General features: G+C 34.9%; 1 protein-coding gene across 1 annotated transcript in view; it reads left to right on the plus strand.

Annotated features, from left to right (window-relative positions):
• Positions 1 to 300: 300 nt before the first annotated feature.
• The window catches only part of LOC110115704 (nicastrin), a gene marked incomplete in the record, with an annotated part of 45,777 nt that continues 21,773 nt past the window's right edge, over positions 301 to 24,304 (plus strand). The window contains 3 exon segments of the mRNA XM_028699353.1: positions 301 to 533; positions 4,378 to 4,491; positions 21,318 to 21,435. Coding sequence (XP_028555186.1) covers positions 452 to 533; positions 4,378 to 4,491; positions 21,318 to 21,435 — 314 coding nt within the window.

The following is a 24,304-nucleotide window of genomic DNA, read 5'->3' on the forward strand; positions in this document are numbered from 1 at the left end:
TAAATTTAAATTAAATTTAAAGATTTAATATGTTTAAATTTAAAATTATACAGATATTAGTAATGTTTGAATTCAATTTATTCTTTAATTAAAAATTTATATTATTATATGATTTTTTGGTCATCTAAATTTTATTTATTACATCATTCAGTTCGATCCCGATTCGAACCGATTAAACCGTGAACCACTCATATTGATTCATTATCCGGTTCGATTTTTTCAAACTTACATTTAACATAATAAAAAAAAAAAAAGAAAAAGAAAAAAGCGAAGACGCGGCCATCGTAGAAATGTGAGCTGAAGGGAATTTCTCAACGGCTGCGATGGCTTCTAAGGTTTCAAGTGGTGTGCGCCTCCGCGAAAAACATTCACCGTGGAAGGAGGAAGAGTCCCCGACGACTGCAGATCAAAACCCAGCACGACACTGCTGCGATCCCTAGGGTTTTACCCCATGTTGGTCCCATTGGATCGAGCGCTCATCCTCTTCATCATTTCCGTCTTACTCGTCGTTGGTTCCTTCTGCCTTGTAGCCGGTGTGTCTCTCATCTTTCTCCTCTCTCATTGACCTGTTGTTTCTCTTCTGTCCAACGTTTTGGCTGATTCTCGTTTATTTTTGACCAAACGAAGAGAAGAAAAGTAATGTCAACATGATTGAAGTTTTTTTTTCTGTAATTACTCATTTTTCGTTTCTCTCAATCGGCCTGCTATTAATCTTTATGCTTTTCTATTGTTGGTGAGAGTTTGACTTTTACAGGCTTGTGCGATGGTGGCATTGAATGTGCTTTGTAGTGTCATTCTTAAGAAGAGCGAGATAATTGGTGTTTGAAATTAATGCTACAAATGGGCTCATGATTCTGAAAAAAAAAGTTTTTGCAAGCAAAAAGTTACTATTATTATCTTAGATTGCGATGATAGTCTATATTGAGGAACTAATTGGAAAAGAGATGCTTTAAAACAGGAAGACAAGGTTTTAGAGAATTATTTGAGAAAGGGAAATATGGAACAGGACAATTCTTGGATAAACTTCTTGTATTGATTGCTGTTATCAGTGATTACTAGGGAAGCTAAAGTTATGCTGGGATTGATTGACGTAATCCCAGGCTCAGTAGATATGGAACAGATGAGTGAGTGAAATACTCAAAATCGAACAGAAGTTTTATGACTCCGTATGCATGAATAAGGATATTGCATACAAATGTGCACACAAATTTAGCAATAACTCATACAAAATAATTATATGAAAAATAATACAAATAAACTATTATTTATTGTTCATCAACATTTTAAATATAGTTCTACCAATTTAAAACTTTTAACTAGGTTCGTGCATCCAATATGTGTGCCCATTTGCTTCATTTTGAAAGTGGTGAAAATATGATGCTGGGTATTGGCTTCTGTAGAAGTATATTAGTTAGTGAAAATCATCTAAGGATGATAACATGGTTGCTATCACCAATATTGCATGGTTTTGACGTGGGTGGATTTTGATTTTTCTCTAAATTTAAGGTATGCAGACCTGGTGCAATGATACTTGAGTTTGCAAGTAAGATTTATTCTCTAAAAGAATTGATTTTTATTCCCTTATTTTTATTTTTATTTTTTGGAATGTTCCTCAGGGATGTGTTGGGGGTGAATACAGTAGTTAAGTGTTTCTTTGCCACTGAATATGATCTCCTTCCTCAATTAAGTTCTCCTCTCGTTTCCATTACCTTATTTTGTTGCTCAAAACAGCATCGGTACTCTTTGCCACTGTTAGCAGCTAGAAAGACATATTGGTTATTTGGTGATTTGTTGTGGGAAAATACTATAGATCTGAGGGGATGGAATCTTTAATTGTTCATTCTAAATCTCATGCTCCCTTCTTCATTCCCTTCTTGCTTTTCTTTTAACTTGATTATGTATTTCCTGTTATTTTTGTTCTCAGTGATGCTGTTCAACTTGTTCTGTTTGTTCTTATCTGCACATTATGAACCATTTAGCTTTATCTAGAGAAGCAGCTCATATACAAGTCACATACTAGAAGGAGGAATTTGAATTGGATACTTGAATGATAAAGGGAACCATTTATCTCACAAACTTTAGCAATTGCTAAAATGCAACTTTTACTCGTGCTTACAAACAACTTGCATGGTTGCTTCTCCAAAGGAAAGTATGTTTCTCTATTTTTCTTAATAATATATAAGTTAGTAGTTATAATTAGTGGTGCGTGCTTGATGTTGATCATCTTTTCCTATAATCTATTTGATGTATATATGGGTATAACACTATAACTTGCATGACTGTTTTGACTTTCTTAGTCATTTCTACTTTTTAAAATTTATATGTAACATTAATTCTTAGGCTTATTAGAGTTAATCTCAAAGGGCAGCTTACCCTAATGTACATTTTCATGCTTCTAGATTCAGTTTGATACTTTAGAGCTAAGAAGAAGAATATCTGGCTAATTTTCTTATACTTAAAACTTGAGCGATAAAACTTTAGTTTTCAGTTGTTCTCTTTTTTTTTTTTAGTTTTCAGTTGTTCTCTTGAATTCAAAATAAGATCTAAATGTTTGTGGTCATTACTTGGTTAGGAACACTAGGTTCGACTTCGTGCATCCAATATGTGTGCCCATTTGCTTCATTTTGAAGTGGTGAAAATATGATGCTGGGTATTGGCTTATGTAGAAGTATATAAGTTAGCGAAAATAATCTAAGGATGATAACATGGTTTCTATCACCAATATTGCATGGTTTTGACATGGGTGGATTTTGATTTTTCTATAAATTTAAGGTATGCAGACCTGGTGCAATGATACTTGAGTTTGCGAGTAAGATTTATTCTCTAAAAGAATTGATTTTTGTTCCCTTATTTTGATTTTTGTTCCCTTATTTTTTTTTTTTATTTTTTGGAATGTTCCTCAGGGATGTGTTGGGGGTGAATACAGTAGTTAAGTGTTTCTTTGCCACTGAATATGATCTCCTTCCTCAATTAAGTTCTCCTCTTTTTTCCATTACCTTATTTTGTTGCTCAAAACAGCATCGGTACTCTTTGCCACTGTTAGCAGCTAGAAAGACATATTGATTATTTGGTGATTTGTTGTGGGAAAATACTATAGATCTGAGGGGATGGAATCTTTAATTGTTCAGTCTAAATCTCATGCTCCTCCCTTCTTCATTGCCGTCTTGCTTTTCTTTTAACTTGATTCTGTATTTCCTGTTATTTTTGTTCTCAGTGATGCTGTTCAACTTGTTCTGTTTGTTCTTATCTGCACATTATGAACCATTTAGCTTTATCTAGAGAAGCAGCTCATATACAAGTCACACACTAGAAGGAGGAATTTGAATTGGATACTTGAATGATAAAGGGAACCATTTATCTCACAAACTTTAGCAATTGCTAAAATGCAACTTTTACTCGTGCTTACAAACAACTTGCATGGTTGCTTCTCTAAAGGAAAGTATGTTTCTCTATTTTTCTTAATAATATATAAGTTAGTAGTTATAATTAGTGGTGCGTGCTTGATGTTGATCATCTTTTCCTATAATCTATTTGATGTATATATGGGTATAACACTATAACTTGCATGACTGTTTTGACTTTCTTAGTCATTTCTACTTTTTAAAATTTATATGTAACATTAATTCTTAGGCTTATTAGAGTTAATCTCAAAGGGCAGCTTACCCTAATGTACATTTTCATGCTTCTAGATTCAGTTTGATACTTTAGAGCTAAGAAGAAGAATATCTGGCTAATTTTCTTATACTTAAAACTTGAGCGATAAAACTTTAGTTTTCAGTTGTTCTCTTTTTTTTTTTTAGTTTTCAGTTGTTCTCTTGAATTCAAAATAAGATCTAAATGTTTGTGGTCATTACTTGGTTAGGAACATAGGATTTTACACCTTGAGTTGGTTTTTACTGAAATTTATGGCAGCTATTGAAAATGGATATTGTTGATTAGATGGTTTTGTTCGTGATCAACTTTGATTTTTTATTTTTGATGTAAGAAATTCTTTAATACTTGGGATTTTAAATTATTTTTGAACATTCTTTCTGGTGTATTATCCTTTATAAGATAAGGATTGACCTTTTTGTGGTTGTAAGAATCCATCTTTTTGTGCTTTTTTCCTGTTGAGTGACGAGTGTGTTGGACTAAAAGAACCATCTACATTCTAGAGTTACTGTGGCTTACCAAAGGACTTTAATTTTATGAAATACAATATCTTCATTCCCAGATGTTGCCATATGGTTATTAATGCTGTTGGCTTATTGAATGCAATGGGTTTATATGAAATTTACAATAATGAAGTTTTATTCCTTTTAATTTTCCTCTTTTATGTTGCCTGAAACTAATATTAAAGCCAAGTGGACTAAAGTTTGTTATGCTGGAAATTTCCAGGAGAAACTAACACATTGGAGTCAGTACCTGACCTCGAGAAGGCAATGTACATTAATGTAGAAGGATATCCTTGCGTTCGACTTTTGAATCTTTCTGGCGAAATTGGTTGTTCAAGTATGCAAACATAGTTTTCTCTACTTACATTATAATTAAGTTGATTTGTTTTTGAGATATCTTAATATTTAGGGAAAATTATTATAGCTACTTAAAATTGGGTCACATTTATAATTAGATTCACTTTTAGTAGTAATTTGAGGCTCTTCAAGTTTTAGCATGCTAGAAGGCAACTTAATCCATCTTTGTTATGATGTAAGGTATCAGACAATAAACTTTTTAGCTGCAAAATTATATAGTTAGAAGCATAATTTTAATGGCAAGAACCTAATTGCATTGTTTTTTCTAGCTAAGATACCAAGTTTAAGTTCAATAAAGTTTTGGGGCCTATAAGTTTAAAAATTGGAAGTTAGCTAATCAATATGAAACATAATATTTACTTTACTCTAATTAATGTGCTCTTAGCTTGATTTATGTTTCTTGTTGACAGAAAAAATTTGAAGGAGTGATTGTGATAAAATAACATTCTAGAGAGGGCTTCACTCCGACACCCCTAAAGTGGCAATAGTCAGAGAAGGCCTAAAATGCATCACGAGTTATTTTCTTACTAAAATGGTCTGAAATTTCCAACAAAACTTACTTATTAACCCCCAACAAACTTGGTCAAAATAGTCAAAAGGATCCGAGACGTTACGAGCTGAATCAAGGAAACCTAATCAAAACTAAGATGATTTAGCTGGGCTCAAATCAACCTAACTCGTCATATATCATCTATATGATCAATTGTGTCATGCCACATTTTGACCCCTCTCGGGCAAGTACATGATGTGGTAGACACGAACAATGCATTAGACAAATTTTCTTCGAACACACATCCGGACTCCACCAAGCATGATTGAGTGGACAGAAAAACAGTTTGCCGAGCTTGCCATGCAGCATAAAAATCTTTTCAGAATCGCCCAATATATCTAAGTTAGCCATTCATATGGAAATGTTTATAATTTAAATCTTCAAAAGAAGTAGATTTCATAGATAATTTATAGATGCTAGATGTCTTTTCTTTATATCATACACATTCTTGTTCGTTGATGCACCGAAAACTTACATCAAAACACTAAGATGAAGGACAAAACTCGATCACCTTACTATTGCCCATCCAGCTCTTTTTCATTATCTGAAATAAAAACCATAATAATATTTGGTGATATTTTAAGACATATGGGATAAACAATTTTAATACATCGTTTAAAATACATGAAAAAGAGAATACTATACATTTTGATCTTTTAAATTGATATGAGTATGAATAACTATAGATATAAGCTAGCTCATTGCAAGAGACATCGAATTAAGACATAATTAATAATGAACATGTAAAGGACACAATGATGAGCAATAAGCATGAATGTTTACAATGAATTATATATAATTGTCTATTGTCCAATCATTCAATGCACTATGCTAGTCAGATGCTATATTAAAATACTTGTTTTACTTTTATTTTCTATTCTGATTCTTACTTGTCATAGTCTTAGTAATGTCATATAATGTCTGTAGAGGTTTTGACATATTTATTCATATGGTCATCACCTTACCTATAGTCCTATGATGAGGACATTGACAGACGTTATCGACGAGTCTATAGTGTAGGAGTCATAGATTGATGACTACGATTCACAGTCTTTATTTTTGACGCCTTTATGTATTGTAGTTTATTTATTTTCTATTTATGATTGTACCCTTTCTTTTGAGTTTTCTTGAGTTGTAGCCCAAGAGGCATTTGAGTCATTGTTATTTTATTTCTTTAGGCCTATATATTGTGGCCTCTGTTATTGTAAAAGGATGAGGATTTGATGAGTGAAATTCTAGCTTGTTTTCTTATTGATCTCTTTATGAGTTCATGAGAGTAGTGAGACCTAGGAGAGGGCAACGAAATACCCAACAACCCACCAACAGATGAGCTATTGGTCCTTTATTTTATTCTTATTTGTCATCCCCCCTTCTTCCCTCTCCAAACCCTCGCCCCTCTTCACCCTTCTCCCAAACCGATAGCCCCTCCCTTTCATCACCTTCCCAACCGACTGCCTCCCACATCTTGATCCCCACCGTCTGCTCCCTCCCAACTACAACCAAACCGGCCGGTGAACGCTTGGTTCACCCCACCCGCCGGACCCCTTCCCTGCTACAGGCGCCGGCCCCATACGTTTTCCCCCTCCAAATTTGAATTCAAGTCCACCATAAAACCTTTCCTAATTTGGTCCCATTAATTTAGGAGTTGGTTTAAATTCAAATTCAATTATTTGAATTTCAAATTTTCTCTTAAATGATCCTCCAATATAGGAAACCTTCCCAATTAATTTAGATATGAAATCAATTTCAGATTTAAATCATCAATCCCCTTAATTGCGTGGGTCCACCTCATTAATACCCAAATCCCTTCTACCCCTCTCTCCTTGGCCGCCCACCTTAACCGCCCTCCCCCCTTTTAATTAATTAGATCCCCTAAATTAAGGATCTAATTAATTCAATCCCTTCCCCACTTTCCCTCCTAATTCCCACTTGTTTCAAATTCAAAATTCAAATAAATTAATCTCTAATTACTCACTAGATCTGAAATTATTTTCAGATTTAACCCTTTTCCCTTCTTCCCCTTTGCTTGGCCGAACCTACCCGACTCCTTCCCCTCTCACTCTCTATTTTCTCTCTTAGACAATCATGCATGGCCGACCTGGATGTTGATCATGGGTTCGTAGAGGATCCTTTGGGCCTGACCAACATTCTCAAATCTCCATTCTTCGATTTCAACTTGGACTTCGACGACTCCGTGGAAAGCTACATTGAACGCATCATCTTCACGTTGGCACCGTCAATTGAGGAACACCTCACAACCAGATCTTGGGAGATCGTGGGACGTCAACCAGTCCATCCGTCGCTGGCTACCTTTCCAACAACGAAGTTCTTGGGCTCCTTCTTCCTAGTGGTGATCTCTTATCTAGTGTGGAGCATCTTCTTCCGCTAACCCCACGAGTGAATGAGTGAGGTGGTCCTCAAGGTGAAACCTCTCATTATTAAATTGTGAATTTTGTTATTGCGCCGATAACTTTATTCTTGTCTTTGGAGTTTGATTGAATTGTCTTGGTTAATTTAAATTGCACTTCTTTGCCTAAGCAAGTTAAAAACTACGTTTTTTTTTTAAATCCCTTTGTTGTGAATGATAATTTTATAATTGGAAAGCTTTAGACAATTGTTCTTTTTAATTTCTCACTAACTCCTGATTGTATCACATCATCTTAGTATCAGAGCATGGTTGACATGCATAACATGTGCTAGAAGTCATCTTAGGGGTTTGTCTATCCATGATCTTTATTATTGCATGCATATCATCATTTAAATTATTTTAATTCTCTGTTATGCTTGCTGTCCATGCATTTCTTGTACTCATTTAGTGAACAATAGGTTAGTTTCTTAAATGTTTAAGTGATGTTCTCAACCTAGCAATCTTCCTAATTCCCTGGATCACTTAAGTCTCTGTTGTAGCTTGCTTTCCAGTAATTTCCTGCATGATTTAGTGACATTTTAGTGAGTCTGACATTGCATCTAAGTGCTGTCCCCACCTCTTTACATCCCTAAGTGGTTCCTAGTATCTACCAATGGACCCGGATCAAATTTAGACGACTTTAGACCTTATTTTAGGTCAATTAGGTGCAGCTACTCAATAAATTAGAAACACCCAAACTGATTTAGCGGACTTTCGACGCCAAACTGATGAGCGGCTAGATAACATCGAAAGGATAGGAACTCTTATGATGTATACACCTTCTAGACCTGCCTCTCCTTATGTCGAAGAAGCTCGGGCTGACTACGGACCTCCTCGAGACCCTCACCGTCCACATCATAGACCCAACCAGGAACTGTTAGGACATGACCCGACTTGGAGAGATAACGACGTCAGTTGCTTAAGAACATTCGAATAGATGCCCTCTCCTATGATGGCACCCTTGACCCTCAAATCTTTCTGGATTGGCTCAAAGGGATGGATAACTATTTCAAATGGTATAACATTTTGGAAACTAGGAAAGTTAGGTTCTTCGAGATGAAACTTACAAGTAGAGCTAGCCAGTATTGGACAAACCTTGAAAACATGCGCGAAGCTCGAGGTGAGTACCCCATCACCGACTGGCGAACCATGAAGCAAGAGCTCAAGCGAAAGTATCTCCCTTCGTCGTACTACCCTAAGCTCTTAGATAGATGGAATAGGCTAACATAGGGAAGTAGACCTGTGAAAGATTATATCTCCACTTTTTATGATTACATGTTTCATTGCAATGGCGAGGAGACGACTACCCCTGTTCAAATTCTTTCTATGTTTAGAGCTGGCCTTAGGAAAGACCTTCGAAATGAGTTATTCGCTAGAGGAGTTGATACTTTGGAAGCCGCCTGCAGCTTAGTGCTTGACCTTGAAGAGTCTAGGACCCATTCCCATTCTAAACATCTAGACTCCCGCCCACCCATGTTTAGAGCTTCTTACAGTCAATCTCAAGCCTAACCTACTGGCCCTGTGGTTTGCCGACTGACTGCTGGCCAAACCCAACTTTGACATGACTTTAAAGGAAAGACCTCTAAGCATGACACTCCCAAAACCCCTTATGACACCAAGTGCTATAGGTGCCACGGTTATGGACACATTGCCTTGCAGTGTTCTAGTCCATACAAAGTCACCATAATCGAAGAGGTTGTAGAAGAAGAGGAAGAATCTGACACTGATTTAGTTCATCACATTGAAGACGAGGAAGACTTCTTCTACGAAGAAAATTCTGTTGAGCTTCAAGTTGTTAGATGTGCTTTGTCCCAACCAAAACCTAGCGATGACTGGTGTAGGACTTCCATTTTCCACACTTCACCAAAATTGGAGACAAAAACTGTAAGGTCGTTATTGACAGTGGAAGTTGTATTAACGCTGTCTCTTCTACAATGATCTCTAAACTGAACTTGAAAACCACACCTTATCTGAATCCTTATAAGGTTGCTTTGATAAACTCGACCGCGATGGAGATTAAGAAAAGAAGCCTCATCCCTATGGAGTTAGTGAGATATCACGAGAAGATATAGTGTGATGTGTTGACTATGGATGTGGGTCAAATTATCCTTGTCCGCCCTTGATTATTTGACAATGACGTTTATATCTATGGGAGGACGAACACCTGCGTGTTTGACTATAATGGTAAAAAGATCAAACTCCTTCCTTCCCAACCTAAAACCTATCAAGGATGAAGTTAAGCCTACCCCTATCAAACCAAATAAGGGTTTAAACCTTTTGATTGCGTAAGAGATCGATGTTGAACTCAGTCATGGATCCCCAATGTACGCACTAGTAGCTCGAGAAGCAAGTACGGAGTCAGAAGACCCCATCCCGAAGGAGGCCCAATCCCTCCTTGAAACCTATACTGATGTCTTCCATGAGGATCTCCCAAATCAACTCCCCCCCTTGAGGGATATCCAGCATGCTATAGACTTAGTGTCGGGAGCATCGTTACCCAACCTTCCTCACTGTCGTATGAACCCGAAAGAGCATGCCAAGTTGAAAGAACAGGTCAACGACTTGCTCCAAAAGGGATTTATCAAAGAGAGCCTAAGTTCTTGCTGTTCCTGCACTTCTAACCCCCAAGAAGGATGAATCTTGGAGGATGTGTGTTGATAGTCACGCTATCAACAAAATTACTGTAAAATATCATTTCCCCATTCCCCGGTTAGACGACATGTTGGATATGATGATGGGAGCAACCCTTTTCTCAAAAATCGACCTTAAAAGTGGTTATCATCAAATTAGGATCCGCCCTGGTGACGAGTGGAAGACAGCTTTTAAAACTAAGGATGGGTTGTACGAATGGATGGTTATGTCGTTTGGCCTTAGCAATGCCTCTAGTACGTTCATGAGAGTTATGACCCAAGTCCTTCGCCCGTTCATAGGAAAATTCGTGGTAGTCTATTTTGATAATATCTTGATTTATAGTAGTTCGGTGGACCAACATCTAAATCATCTTAAACAAGTCAGTGAGGTTTTGAGGAAAGAATAATTGTATGTAAATCCTAAGAAATGTATGTTCCTTACTGATAGTGTCACTTTCGTCGGATTTATCATATCATCACAAGGGATTTCAGCCGACCCTGAGAAAGTGTAAGCGATTAATGAGTGGCCTAAACCAACGAACATCAGAGACGTTTGAAGTTTTCATGTACTGGCCACCTTTTATCGGATGTTTATTCGGAATTTATATCACTATTGTGGCCCCTATAACTGACTGTCTCAAGAAGGGAGAATTTCAATGGACTATATCTGCTTCCAAAGCTTTTAAAGAAATAAAAAGGAGAATGGTAGAACCACCCGTTATGCGTTTATCGGTTTTTTCCAAAGTTTTTGAGGTTACGTGTGATGCATCTGACATTTGCATTGGCGGAGTCCTATCCCAAGAAGGACATCATGTAGCATATTTCAGTGAAAAGCTAAATGACATTCGACAATGGTATTCTACCTATGACAAGGGATTCTATGCTATCATTTAATCTCTTAGATACTGGAGACACTATCTACTTCCCCAGGAATTTGTCATCTTCTCTGATCACGAAGCCCTGCGGTACATAAATTCTCAGAAGAAATTAAATGCTCGGCACGGCTGCTCGGTCGAATTCCTACAGGATTACGCCTACACCATACGACACAAATTCGGGTCAGAAAACAAGGCGGCTGATGCCTTGAGTCGTCGAGTGATGGTGACCCAAGAGATGAGAATTGAAGTGATTGGCTTTGAGCGTATCGAAGAAGATTACAAGGGTTGTCTTGATTTTCATGAAATCTATGACTTATTGACCATTGGAAGTGACCGTACTACCAATGATTTCCTCGTAGAGGATGGGTATCTATTTAAGGCACAAAAACTCTGTATTTCTTAAACGTCTCTTCGAGAGTGCCTCGTCTGGGAATTGCATGCGGGAGATTTAGCTGGCCACTTTGGACGATCCAAGACTATTGCCGTGTTAGAAAATTGATTCTATTGGCCTAGCCTAAAGCATGACGATAGTAAACTTTTAAGAAGATGTCACATATGTCAGCTTGCTAAACAACGCAAAAAGCATACGAGACTTTATACTCCACTCCCCGTACCTAATTGCCCTTAGCAGGATGTGAGTATGGATTTCATCATCGGCTTACCCAAGACTGAGAAAGCACGATTCTATTTGTGTGGTTGTTAATTGTTTCTCAAAAATGGCCCATTTCCTCCTGTGTTCCAAAACTTTTGATGCCTCTCGGATCGCTAAGCTTTATTTTGATCGAGGTCGTTAGACTTCATGGCCTACCCAAAACCATCGTTTCCGATAGAAACATTAAGTTTACAAGCTATTTTTGAAAAACCTTGTGGCACAAGATGGGCACAAAACTCTAGTTTTCAACAGCCGTCCACCCTCAGATTGATGGGCAAACTAAGGTTGTTAATAGAAGTTTAGAAAACCTCCTAAGGACTTTGGTAGGTGAACAAATTAGAGAGTGGGACTCTAAGCTTCCTATCATAGAATTTTCCTATAACAACTCTGTCAACAGAACAACTGGCCTTAGTCTTGCTGAGATTGTGTATGGATACCAACCTAGACAACCCATTGATTTAATTCTTATGAGTCCTAGGGGTAGAACATCAGAGTCTGCATATGCATTTGCGTCTCATCTTCAGGAGTTACATAAAGAAATTAAAAAGAAAATTGAACAAAACAAAACCAATTATAAAATTATTGCTGATTACTAGAAAAGATTTAAGGAATTCAAAGTTGGAGACTTTGTGATGGTACAGATCTGCCCAGAGCGTTTTCCTCCTTGTTCCGTAAAGAAATTGCATGCTAGAAGCACTGCAACTTTTAAGATAATTTCCAAGATAAATAGTAATGCTTATGTGCTGGACCTTCCCAAAGGTTTTAATAGTAATCCTATATTTAATATAGAAGATTTAGTTTCCTTCGAGGGACCTGAGTTTAACCTCAATATTCCACTTCATAATAAACCTTATATGATCCCACCTGGTGAGATCCCTAGCCTACCTCCACTCTCCAATTTGCCTCATTTACCCAATGCGAAGAAGATCGTAGCAATCCTAGATGATGAGATCATTTCTACGAAAGGAGGGCGCGAATATACTTAGTTCACTAGAAAGGAACATCAGAGACAGAGGATACATGGGTTGATCGAGAGGAGCTATAGAGTTTAGACTCAGATCTCCTAGAGCTGTACGAGAGCTCCACTCGACAGGGTCGAGATTTCTCCCATCTGGGGAGAATGATGAGGACATCGACAGATGTTATTGACGAGTCTATCAGCGTAGGAGTCGTAGATCGATGGCCACGATTCATAGTCTTTATTTTTGACGCATTTATGTATTGTAGTTTATTGATTTGCTATTTACGATTGTTCCTTTTTCTTTTGAGTTTGCTTGAGTTGTAGCCCAAGGGGTATTTGAGTCATTGTTATTTTATTTCTCTAGGCCTATATATTGTGGCTTATTGTAAAAGGATGAGGATTTGATGAATGAAATTCTAGCTTGTTTTCTTGTTGATCTCTTTGTGAGTTCATGAGAGTGGTGAGGCCTATGAGTGGCCAACGGAATACCCAACAACCCAACAATGTTTGAGCTCTTAGTCCTTTATTTTATTCTTATTGTCATCCCCCCTTCTTCCCTCTCCAAATCCCTGCCCCTCTTCCCCCTTCTCCCAAACTGATATCCCCTCCCTCTCATCACCTTCCCAACTGACGGTCTCCCACATCCTGATCCCCACCATCTGCCCCCTCCCAACCACAGCCCAACAGGCTGGTGAACCACCTGGTTCACCCCACCCGCCGAACCCCTTCCCTGCTACAGCCGCCGGCCCCATATATTTTCCCCCTCCAAATTTGAATTCAAGTCCACATAAAACCTTTCCTAATTTGGTCCCATTAATTTAGGAGTTAGTTTAAATTCAAATTCAAAATTGAATTTCAAATTTTCTCTTAAATGATCATCCTCCAATATAGGAAACCTTCCCAATTAATTTAAATATAAAATCAATTTCAAATTTAAATCATCAATCCCCTTAATTGCATGGGTCCACCTCATTAATACCCAAATCCCTTCCCCCCTCTCTCCTTGGCCGCCCACCTTAATAGCCCTCTCCCCCCTTTTAATTAATTAGATCTCTCAAATTAAGTATCTAATTAATTCAATCCCTTCCCCACTTTCCCTCCTAATTCGTACTTGTTTCAAATTCAAATTTCAAAGAAATTAATCTCTAATTACTCACTAGATCTAAAATTATTTTCAGATTTAACTCTTTTCCCTTCTTCCCCTTTGCTTGGCCGAACCTACCCGACCCCTTCCCCTCTCACTCTCTATTTTCTCTCTTAGACAATCATGCATGGCCGACCCGGTTGTTGATCATGGGTTCGTAAAGGATCCTCTGGACTGGATCGACATTCTTCGATCTCCATTCTTCAATTTCAACTTGGACGTCGATGAATCTGTGGAAAGCTACATTGAACGCATCATCTTCACGTTGGCACCGTCAATTGAGGAACACCTCCCAACTGGATCGTGTGCGATCGTGGGACGTCAACTAATCCATCCGTCACCGGCTACCTTTCCAATAATGAAGTTCTTGGGCTCCTTTTTCCTAGTGGTGATCTCTTCTCTAGTGTGGAGCATCTTCTTCCGCTAACCCCACGAGTGAATGAGTGAGTAGGTCCTCAAGGTAAAACTTTTCATTATTAAATTGTGGATTTTTTTATTGCGCCCATAACTTTACTCTTGTCTTTGGAGTTTGATTGAATTGTCTTGGTTAATCTAAATTGCACTTTTTTGCCTAAACAAGTTAAAAACTATGATTTTTTTTTAAATCCCTTTGTTGTGAACGATAATTTTATAATTGGAAAATTTTAGACAATTGTTCTTCTTAATTTCTCGCTAACTCCTGTTAGTATCACATCATCCTATTATCACCTTTGATAAGGGTTGAACTCACTCCAACATAGCAAGTGTTGAACAATCCTTTGATAAAGATTGGACTTCTCCAACATAGCATTTATTAAGAGTTGAGAATCATAAGCTTTTTTTAGACTTATCTTGAAAGTACTTTTGTCCCTCTCATCAAATGTCATCATAATCCACCAATCTATCTCGAAAGAACCTTTGTCACTCTCATTTATTTTATATAAGAACAAGTTTCTTACTAAAATGAATAAAAAATACCTAGTTACCTCGCACACATGCTTTCCATCATTGGGCTTAAAGGAACTTTGGTCTAGTATGAACTTGCGAACAAGCTTTGCTAAAATTTTGTGTGAAATCAAAGATTTAGACGTAATGCTGCTTTGCGCACTCCACAAAATGCCATTGGACTTATATAAAGAACTTTGAGACCTCCATCCACAAAAAAAGCTTAGCAAGAACAATTTCTTTCTAAAATGAATAAAAAAAACCTAGTTACCTCACCCACATTTTCCAACATTGGACTTAAAACTTTGCTAAAATTTTGCATGAAATCAAAGAATTAGCCATAATGCTTCTTTGTGCGTTCCACAAAAACGCTGTTAGACTTATATAATGTACTTGGAGACCTCCATCCACAAATTAAACTTATTAAGAACAAATTTCTTACTAAAAGGGAATTAAAAAAAAAAAAAAAAAACTAGTTAGTGATATGTGATGGTAAAAAAAAGTAACCCTTTTTCAATTTGGACCCAACTTTTCATAATTGCAACTCTATTCCAGGAAATTGCAAGATGGTCAATAAACTTTTTTGAAACTTCATTTCAACCATTGGAAATTATTAAAATGCCCCTTTATTCAAAGCATTCATAAAATATTCCTATTACATAAAAAATTCTTAAACTTGAGGGAGTCTTGTTTTATGATTGGAGTATGAGTGTTGAATCTCTAACTCGGCCCATATACCCTTCATGGGCTATGAATTACCAAAATACCCTAAGAATTTGAAATGTATATAGATTCTTGATAGGTCAAAAAATTATGAAATTGCAAGGAGATGATCTGTTTAACTATCTCAAGGCATTAGGCCATCTACCGGGTTAAATTAAATAATTCTTAAAAAATGATTTAAAGACATTTAACACTTTCAATTATTTTTAGAATACTACTACTACAACAACAACAACAACATCAAGCCTTTGTCCCACTACGTGGGGTCGGCTACATGAATTCTTTTTTTGCCATTGTCCTGTTAAAAGTCAAATTCTCATTTAAATCTAATAAAGAAAGTTCTTTTCTAATATTTTCTAACTAAGTCTTTTTAGGTCTACCTCTATCTTTTTTAACATAAGTCAAATCTAATACCTCAACTTTCCTAACCGGGTCATCGGAAGGCCTCCGTTTAATGTGACCAAACCATCTAAGGCGACTCTCTCTAATCTTATCTTCCACTGGAGCTACTCCAACCTTTTCATGTATATGCTAATTTCGTATCCTATCTCTAAGGGTAAAGCCACTCATCCACCTAAGCATTCTTATCTCTGCAACACTTAACTTAGTATTATGCTTCTCTTTTAATGGACAACATTCGACACCATAAAGCATTGCAGGTCTCACCACCATCTTATAGAATTTTCCCTTAAGTTTGAGGGGGACTTTTCTATCGCACAAAAAGCTCGATGCATTCCTTCACTTCAACCATTCAACTTGAATTCTGCTGATAATATGCCCATCTATTTCACCATCACTCAGAATAATAGATCCAAGATATCTAAAACGTGTACTCGTATTAATGACTTGATCGCCCAAAGTCACAATCCTCTCACTAGGTCTATTGGTACTGAAATTACACTCTATATATTTAGTTTTAGATCTACTCAAGCGAAAACCTTTGACCTCCATAATTCAAGTTTACCTTCAACTCCCTCTCTAGTCTTATTAACAAGAAGAGTATCATCAGCAAAAAACATACCCCAAGGTACATATCCTCTTGCAAATGTCTAGTGAGAACATCCATGACTAAAGCAAAAAAGATATGGGCTTAAGGCTGATCCTTGATTTAATCCAATCGAAATAGGAAAATACTTGGTCAAACCACCTTGTGTTTGAACACAAGTAATAGCTCTTACATACATATCTTTAATGATTTGAATATAAACATTATTAACTCATTTCTTTCAAGAAATCTCCATAGCACTTCTCTTGGAACTTTATCATATGCTTTTTCTAAATCAATAAATATCATATGTAGATCCTCTTTATTCTCTCTATATTTCTCCATCAAACCTCTCAATAAATGTATGGTTTCCATAGTAGACCTACCCGGCATGAATCCAAATTGATTTTGAGAAACATTTGTATCACGCCGCAACCTACTTTCCATAACTCGCTCCCATAGTTTTAAAGTATGACATGCTACATGAATTTCTTTTTGCCATTGCGACCTGTTTAAAGTCAAATTCTCATTTAAATCTAATAAAGAAAGGTCATTTCTGATATTTTCTAACCAAATAATTCTTAAAAAATGATTTAAAGACATTTAAGACTTTCAATTATTTTTTCAATATTCCAAAAAAACCCTAATTCAAGGTGCAAGTTTGTTACCTAGATTCCAAGGAAAATGCTCTTGGATAAATTCTTCTAAATTGCTCATTTGCCTCCAGAACCTTTTAAAGCATCTTGTAAAATAAACTAGCCAAATCGATAGAGCAACTGAAGGATAAAGACCTTCAATATCAGAGGACATTTAATTCCAATTCTAGAACATGTTTCCAAGGATCTTGGTGGCTGGATGCAGTGCACTAATTGATATAGTGCATATCGAGTATTATTGGCTTGATGATAGGCTTCATCATGTTATTTGACATTGCATTTGTGCAAGGCCTTTAAACCTGCTAATAATTGAGTGAAATAAATTATTTGGGCCTCCCCTAGGGTACAAGGCCTATCATTTAAATCAACTAGGTATTCTGGAAAGATAAAAGTCCCGTCAACTAAATCAGTTAGGCCTTCTCCAAGGATGCAGGATCCAATACTAGGCTATTCAACTCTGTAAACTAACTTTGACGCTTGAAATAATAATGATGTGAATCTAACACTTCAAACCAATTAGGCATGCACAAAGCCCAAATTCGGTAGTTCAAATCAATAGGGCAGGCTTTTATGCCATTAAGCCCATTAATCAAGCTCACGTGCCATCAAGCTACCAAATTAATTGGCTTAGGCTCCCATGCTATATAAGTCCATCAAATCAATTAGGCAGGTTACTCTTGCCATCAAGCCAATCAAATTAATTAGATTGATATCCATTCCATTAAACCCAGGCAAAATTTTCAAATGCAGCAGAGTTGGTAAAAGTTTTAGGATTAGGAGCATTAAAAAAAAAATTTAAAAAGGAGCATCCAAGTGAACAAGAATCCCATTTTTTAAACAAAATGCAAAGGAGGAGAGCGTTTTGTATTGAAAACGCGATGGGGCTCTGTGTTTTCCATGCAAAACGCAAAGCTGCTTTGCGTTTTCTATGAAAATGCGATAGTAGCTTGCGTTTTCTTCATGGAGGACCCCTCCACCCTAGAAAATTTGGCGAAAAGGAAGGAAGAAAGTCACGGGCATGGTTACCCGTGACATGCATGTTCGGCCCGTGAAGCACCCAGCCAAAACCAGATTTTTCTTTTTTAAATGCATTAGTTTGCCTTTAAATACCAGCAAATAAAGAACATAAGGCTTTGCTGTTTAAAGTTGAGGCTACGGTTGAATCAAATAAGGTTAGTATTAATAGAAATTTTTTAGTTGTTTTAATGTTCAAGTAACGATTATTTTTGGAATACAGAAATCCTAGCTATTTGTTTTTATTAGTATTGGTGAAATATTGATGTATTTTTATTCCAAAACATATGTGTATATTGTTGAAATATTGTTTCAAATATTGTTTAATTTTTGTTGTTGAGAGCAAATATTGTTGAAATATTGATGTTAAATTTTTTGCCAATATTGTTGAAGGAAATAAATTTGTTAGAATTACAATTTGTTTGTTTAAGATTATTGTGCTGTTATTTCCATATATTTCAAATTTTTGCACTTTTTCCCCTCATGTATATTTATCAAAATAGTGAAATTAAGTAGCTCATTGGAAAAAGAGAAATAAGACTGTATGATCTACGTTTCTTACACATCTTTATGCTATATGCTATATTTTTCAGCAAAATTTTTTGTTTTGTTTTGGAAAATACAAAATTTATATGTTAAGTAGAAATAACAGAGTATAGTTTACAATAAAACCATCGTGTTGTTCCATTAGACTTTAAAAATGACATTGTAATATTCTGCCAACCCTTTAAGACATGTAATTTTTGAAAGAAAAATATTCTTTTAGATAGAGAGAGAGGTAGAGAGAGAGTAAGAGAGACACAGAGAGTTAGATAAAAATATTCTCCGGGCTTAATACGAAACTATATGTAATTAAGTTAATGAAAATATAGTATTGAAATATAGTAATATGAAAAATAATAATAAATAAAATAAATATTGGAGAATAGAAAAATTAATTATAAGTAAAAGTTATTAAATAATTAAGTGTATATATATGTATTTATAAGTTAATGAAAATTTATTTAAATAAAATTAATATTAGTAAGTTAATTTATAGAGAAAAATTTGACGTAGAAAAGGAATTATAACTTAATTTATATAGAAAAAATGTTTAGAGATATTTAATACATGAAAATAGTTAGTGAAATAAATAATTATAGTTGGATAAGATTTAATATTGTTTGAAAATTAAGTAGATAATACAAAATTAAGTAATAATTAAAACCATTTTGATTAATTAGTAATATTTGAAAGCATATTATTTAAATAAGTATTATATATATAGAGTTCAGGAAATTTAACTTATTTTAAGCTTAAATTTCCATTTAAATTAAATTACAGGATCTTAAATCTATTATTAATAAGTGAATCTTAATTTATATCATAAGTTATATTTAATAGAAGATATTAATTATTAATAAAGTTAAAAAATTCATATAAACTTAATATTTTTTTCTTAAATTTGGAGATATTAAATATGAGAATTGATTTTGAAATATATTATTAAGTTGTGTAAGAATGAATATATTAATTAATAAATTCCTGGTAAGACCTTTAAAACCATATGTATGCTATATATATAATAATATAATATTAGTTTAAATAATTAAAAAAAAACAAATTTGATTTTTTTTTTAAATTTAATATTGATATAAGTATTTATTTGAACATGATTTTAAATTTTTTATTATCTTTATCTAATTTTACTTTCTTGTTTATTTTATAAATAATAATATCGCTATTCTTACATAATATGAACATATTAAACTATATATATACATTAAAAAATAATAACATTTAATCTCTACTATGATATAAGACATGAAATAGTAACATCTTTTAATATTATTTAAACCTTTATAAATTAATAACTAAATTTTAAATTTGATTTATTTATAAGTTAATAAATATTACATGGTTTAGAAAAAAATATAGAGATGTAGTGGTAAAGAGGTAGAGAGAGTAAGAGAGGGACAGAGAATTAGAGAGAAAATATATATTTATGTATATATTTATAATTGCATAAGATATATTATTAATTTTAAATTTATTAGATAATATATAATTAAGTAATAATTAAAGCCAATTAGAATAATTAAGTAAATGAAATTTATATAATTAATAAGTTAAATAATTGAAGATATCAGTTGAAAAATATTTTCATAAGTTAATTAAATTAAATTATTAGATAATAACAAAACCCATCAGGTAGGCTCTCATGCTATCAAGCCTATCAAATCAATTGATGAATTTCCATGTCATCAAGCTCATCAGGAATTTTATCATGCCATCAAGCCCATTAATTAAATTTAGCATGCTTTTTTACCATCAAGTATACTGGGCAATTTTGTATGCCATCAAGCCTATCAAATCAATCAGGAAGGTTCCCATTCCATCTAGCCAATTGGGTTGGTTCGCTTTTCCACGAAGCCCATCAATTCAATCAAGCATACTTATATTCCTTTCCAGCCCATTGGACCAGTTTCCATGCCATCAAGCCCACAACTCAATTTATTTGGGTATGTCTTAAGCCTTTTAAATAAATCAAATGCTAGGAGTATCTCTATGAAGTGAATCATGCTTTAACACGACACTTGAGCCTTACTTATAGAGACCCTTTGCAAGACAACCCATGCATAACACACAAAGACTTTTACGATAGGGCTTTATCATATCTTAAAATATGGGATTAGTCCCCAGGATAATGTTAACTGTACGATATTCGTCTTCATGACACAAATCTGTCCTGAGCATGAAATTCACCTTGTTTTGCTTAGGATGCTTGTAATGAGGCAACCAATGGCTATTAATCAAGCCCGATATTGTCATAACATCAAGCCCTTTGATTTTAGCAAATTAGGATCTTAAAGCAAAATTGTAATGAAGGAACAATGGGACCTTGATTGAATTAACTATCCATCTTCCAATTGATGTTTGTTGACCTCTTGCATACGCAATGTCCTTAGTCAAAAGTGTTCTCTACCTACAAGGTCATACCGTAATTAATTCTAGGAGCTTGCATCCAAGAAAACCTTAATTCCTCATATCTAAATAAGCCCTTGCCATTGGTTGGGGGAATGTTTGGGAAAAGAAAGACAATCTATCCCTTGAAGATATGTTTGCCCAAGTTCATTAAAGGAGCAAGGAAGCATTTCAAAGTCCTCATTTCTCTCCATTAGTTTTGACTTGTTTCACAACTCCAGCATTCATAGATATGATTTATATAAATGGAAGTGTCAGTGAATACTTAATTTTTACTATGTTTCTTCCCTATTGATATATTCTTATTGACATTTACAGATCCAGGCCAGAAAAAGATTGTTGCACCAGTTTTCAGATTGGGGAAGATTGACAAACTGTTGTTTCATTCGTTTGCAGTTCTAGTCCCTTTGGAAGAGTTGGAAAGTTTTCTTTTGAGGCATGATTTTTTTTTTAAAATTCCATGTAGCTATGGCATATAATATGGCGTCATAAATGTCATAAATAGCCAATTGTTTTTGATTTCGTATGCTCTTCGCAAGTCTAACTTCATACTATTTTGTAATGTTATTTAATTGGTTTGCTACATGATTGGTGTATGCGACTTTCTTGAAGGTGCCTTATGATTATGCAGTCTGACCTCTTGGCTTCTAGGTAGACTAGGGAATCTTGAATTTTCTATTTTTAACTTTAAGCATGAGATGTCTTCTCACTATGACAATTGAAGGATATGTAGTTATAGTCATTTTTATTGGGATATGATTTGTAACTAAGTTCATTTTTCTAGTACTAGTGCAGCAGTCTGTGTTCTCATGTGCTTGACATACTTGGGTAATTTTGTCTGCTTATTCCTTACAAGGAATATAGAATTAGTTTTACTTTCGGGTATTTGGTAAGGAGCATGCCAACTGTTGTTAGATAAACTCAGCTTTATGAAACCAAAAAACCTCTTTATTAGAATAATGGTTCAAAACAGCCTGTCTTATTGAAATTTTTTTTCACTTTTTTGGATGAAAATGCTGCCTTCGTTTTCCTTTGTAGGACTTGGTTAAAAAATAGATTTTAAATAAGCTAATTGATTAATTAATTAAATATCTTGATTCAACAGTTTGGGATTAGTTAATAATTTTGCTATTAAATTTAATCGATTAATGATTAATTATATAATTAATTGTTTGTTAGGGATAATATAATAAATTAGTCTAATTAGTAATAGATTGTTTAATTAAAAGATTAGTTAGCGTAAATATTGATTAGTTAGAATTACTGAGTAGATTATGAGGTTTTCTAATTACTTGTGCATTAATTAATTAAATATTAAGTAGTGTTCTAATTTATTATATTTATTACTTTGTTGTAGTGCTATGGAGAGTTATTGAAAAGAAAGGAGTTAATAATGCTTTTATTCAAATCATTAAAGATATGTATGCAGGAGCTATTACTTGTGTTCAAACACAAGGTGATTTGATTAAGTATTTTCTATTTCGGTTGGATTACATCAAGGATTAGCCTTAAGTTCATATCTTTTTGCTTTAGTCATGGATGTTCTCACTAGACATTTGTTAGAGGATGTGCCTTGGTGTATGCTTTTTGCTGATAATATTCTTCTTGTCGATAAGACTAGAGAGAGAGTTGAAGGTAAACTTGAATTATGGAGGTCAACCTTAGAGTCTAAAGGTTTTCGCTTGATTAGATGTAAAACTGAATATATGGAGTGTAATTAGTAGCAATAGACCTAGTGAGGGAATTGTGACTTTGGATGACAAGTCATTAATAAGAGTACACATTTTAGATATCTTGGATTTATTGTTCAAAGTGATGGTGAAATAGATGGGGATTTTTTCAGTAGAATTCAAGTTGGATGGTTGAAGTGGAGGAATGCTTCGGGCTTGTTGTGCGATAGAAAAGTCCCCCTCGAACTTAAGGGAAAATTTTATAAGATGGTGGTGAGACCTGCAATACTTTATGGTGCCGAATGTTGGCCATTAAAAGAGAAGCATAATACTAAGTTAAGTGTTGCAGAGATGAGGATGCTTAGGTGGATGAGTGGCTTTACCCTTAGAGATAGGATACGAAATGAGCATATACGTGAAGATGTTGGAGTAGCTCCAGTGGAAGATTAGATTAGAGATAGTCGCCTTAGATGGTTTGGTCACATTAAACCGAGGCCTTCCGATGACCCTGTTAGGAAAGTTGAGGTATTAGATTTGACTTGTGTTGTGCGTGGTGTTGAACTTACTGCTGTAAGAATTAGCAGCTTAGTGGAAAAGACCAAAGAAATAGTCAAATACGAGGATCACCTATGTAAATATTGATTTCATAAAATTTTCTGATGTCAACATGGTTTAATTATGTACCATCCTGCGGGATTTGCCGTAGACTTACAAACAAGTTTAAGGGAAAATGAAAAGAAAATATCATTGAGAAATGTATAAAAATAAAGAAAATACCTGTAAGGCAAATGTATCAATTTGATAGTGTAGATTGTAGAATATTTTGTTGACCCAGTTATGGCTTGTCTGATGCATCCATTATAGGAATTTGACGCATATGAACACTAATGCAATGTCCTAGGCACCTGCCATGAGCATTAGTCCCTTTTGCATCCATATGCCCATTGGGATAAAAGATGGAAGCATCTCATGGTTCATGTCTACCAATTGTAGTTCCCTTGTTGACAGTGTGTGAAACTTGATCTAATGACAGCTGGAGATGAGTTCGTATAATGTGAATTGCTCTATGCCAATGTTATGGTTTCCTATCTTGTGCACATATTAATGGTGGCATTCAGGAATGAAAGATAAGAAATTACTTGATTCTTTAGCTAAATCTGCTTTCTTATTGTCATTCCTGAGGGTTACATGTAGTAGCATTGCAGAACTTTCCCCTTTACACCTTGCATTTCCAATCCTGTTAACTTATGTTTTTGCATTACTCCCATTTGCATAGTTTTTCTGCATGAATTCTCTAAATTAAATTTAGTATTGTTTTAGATACATGCTAATTAATTACATTCGAATAATCCTTGACTGTCATGGACATAGCATCACGACTAATCTTAAATTGCCATCCCCAACCACATCCTACCCTGCCTAGGATTAATTAAAAAAAAAAAAGAAATACATTACAATGTTTATTGGATATCCACTAGAAATTTATTGGGCTTTTATGTTTTGGAGATCCATGTGGCTCATTTCAGTAAGTTATTCACACTAATTAAGATTTCACCAGATTTCCACTGATTCCTTTGATCAACCCCTTTCTCTCTTTAGCTCTCAGATATTTGCCAAAAGCTCCCTAAACTTCTC

Source organism: Dendrobium catenatum, unplaced genomic scaffold (assembly GCF_001605985.2).
Source record: "Dendrobium catenatum unplaced genomic scaffold, ASM160598v2 fragScaff_scaffold_1260, whole genome shotgun sequence".
NCBI lineage: Eukaryota > Viridiplantae > Streptophyta > Magnoliopsida > Asparagales > Orchidaceae > Dendrobium > Dendrobium catenatum.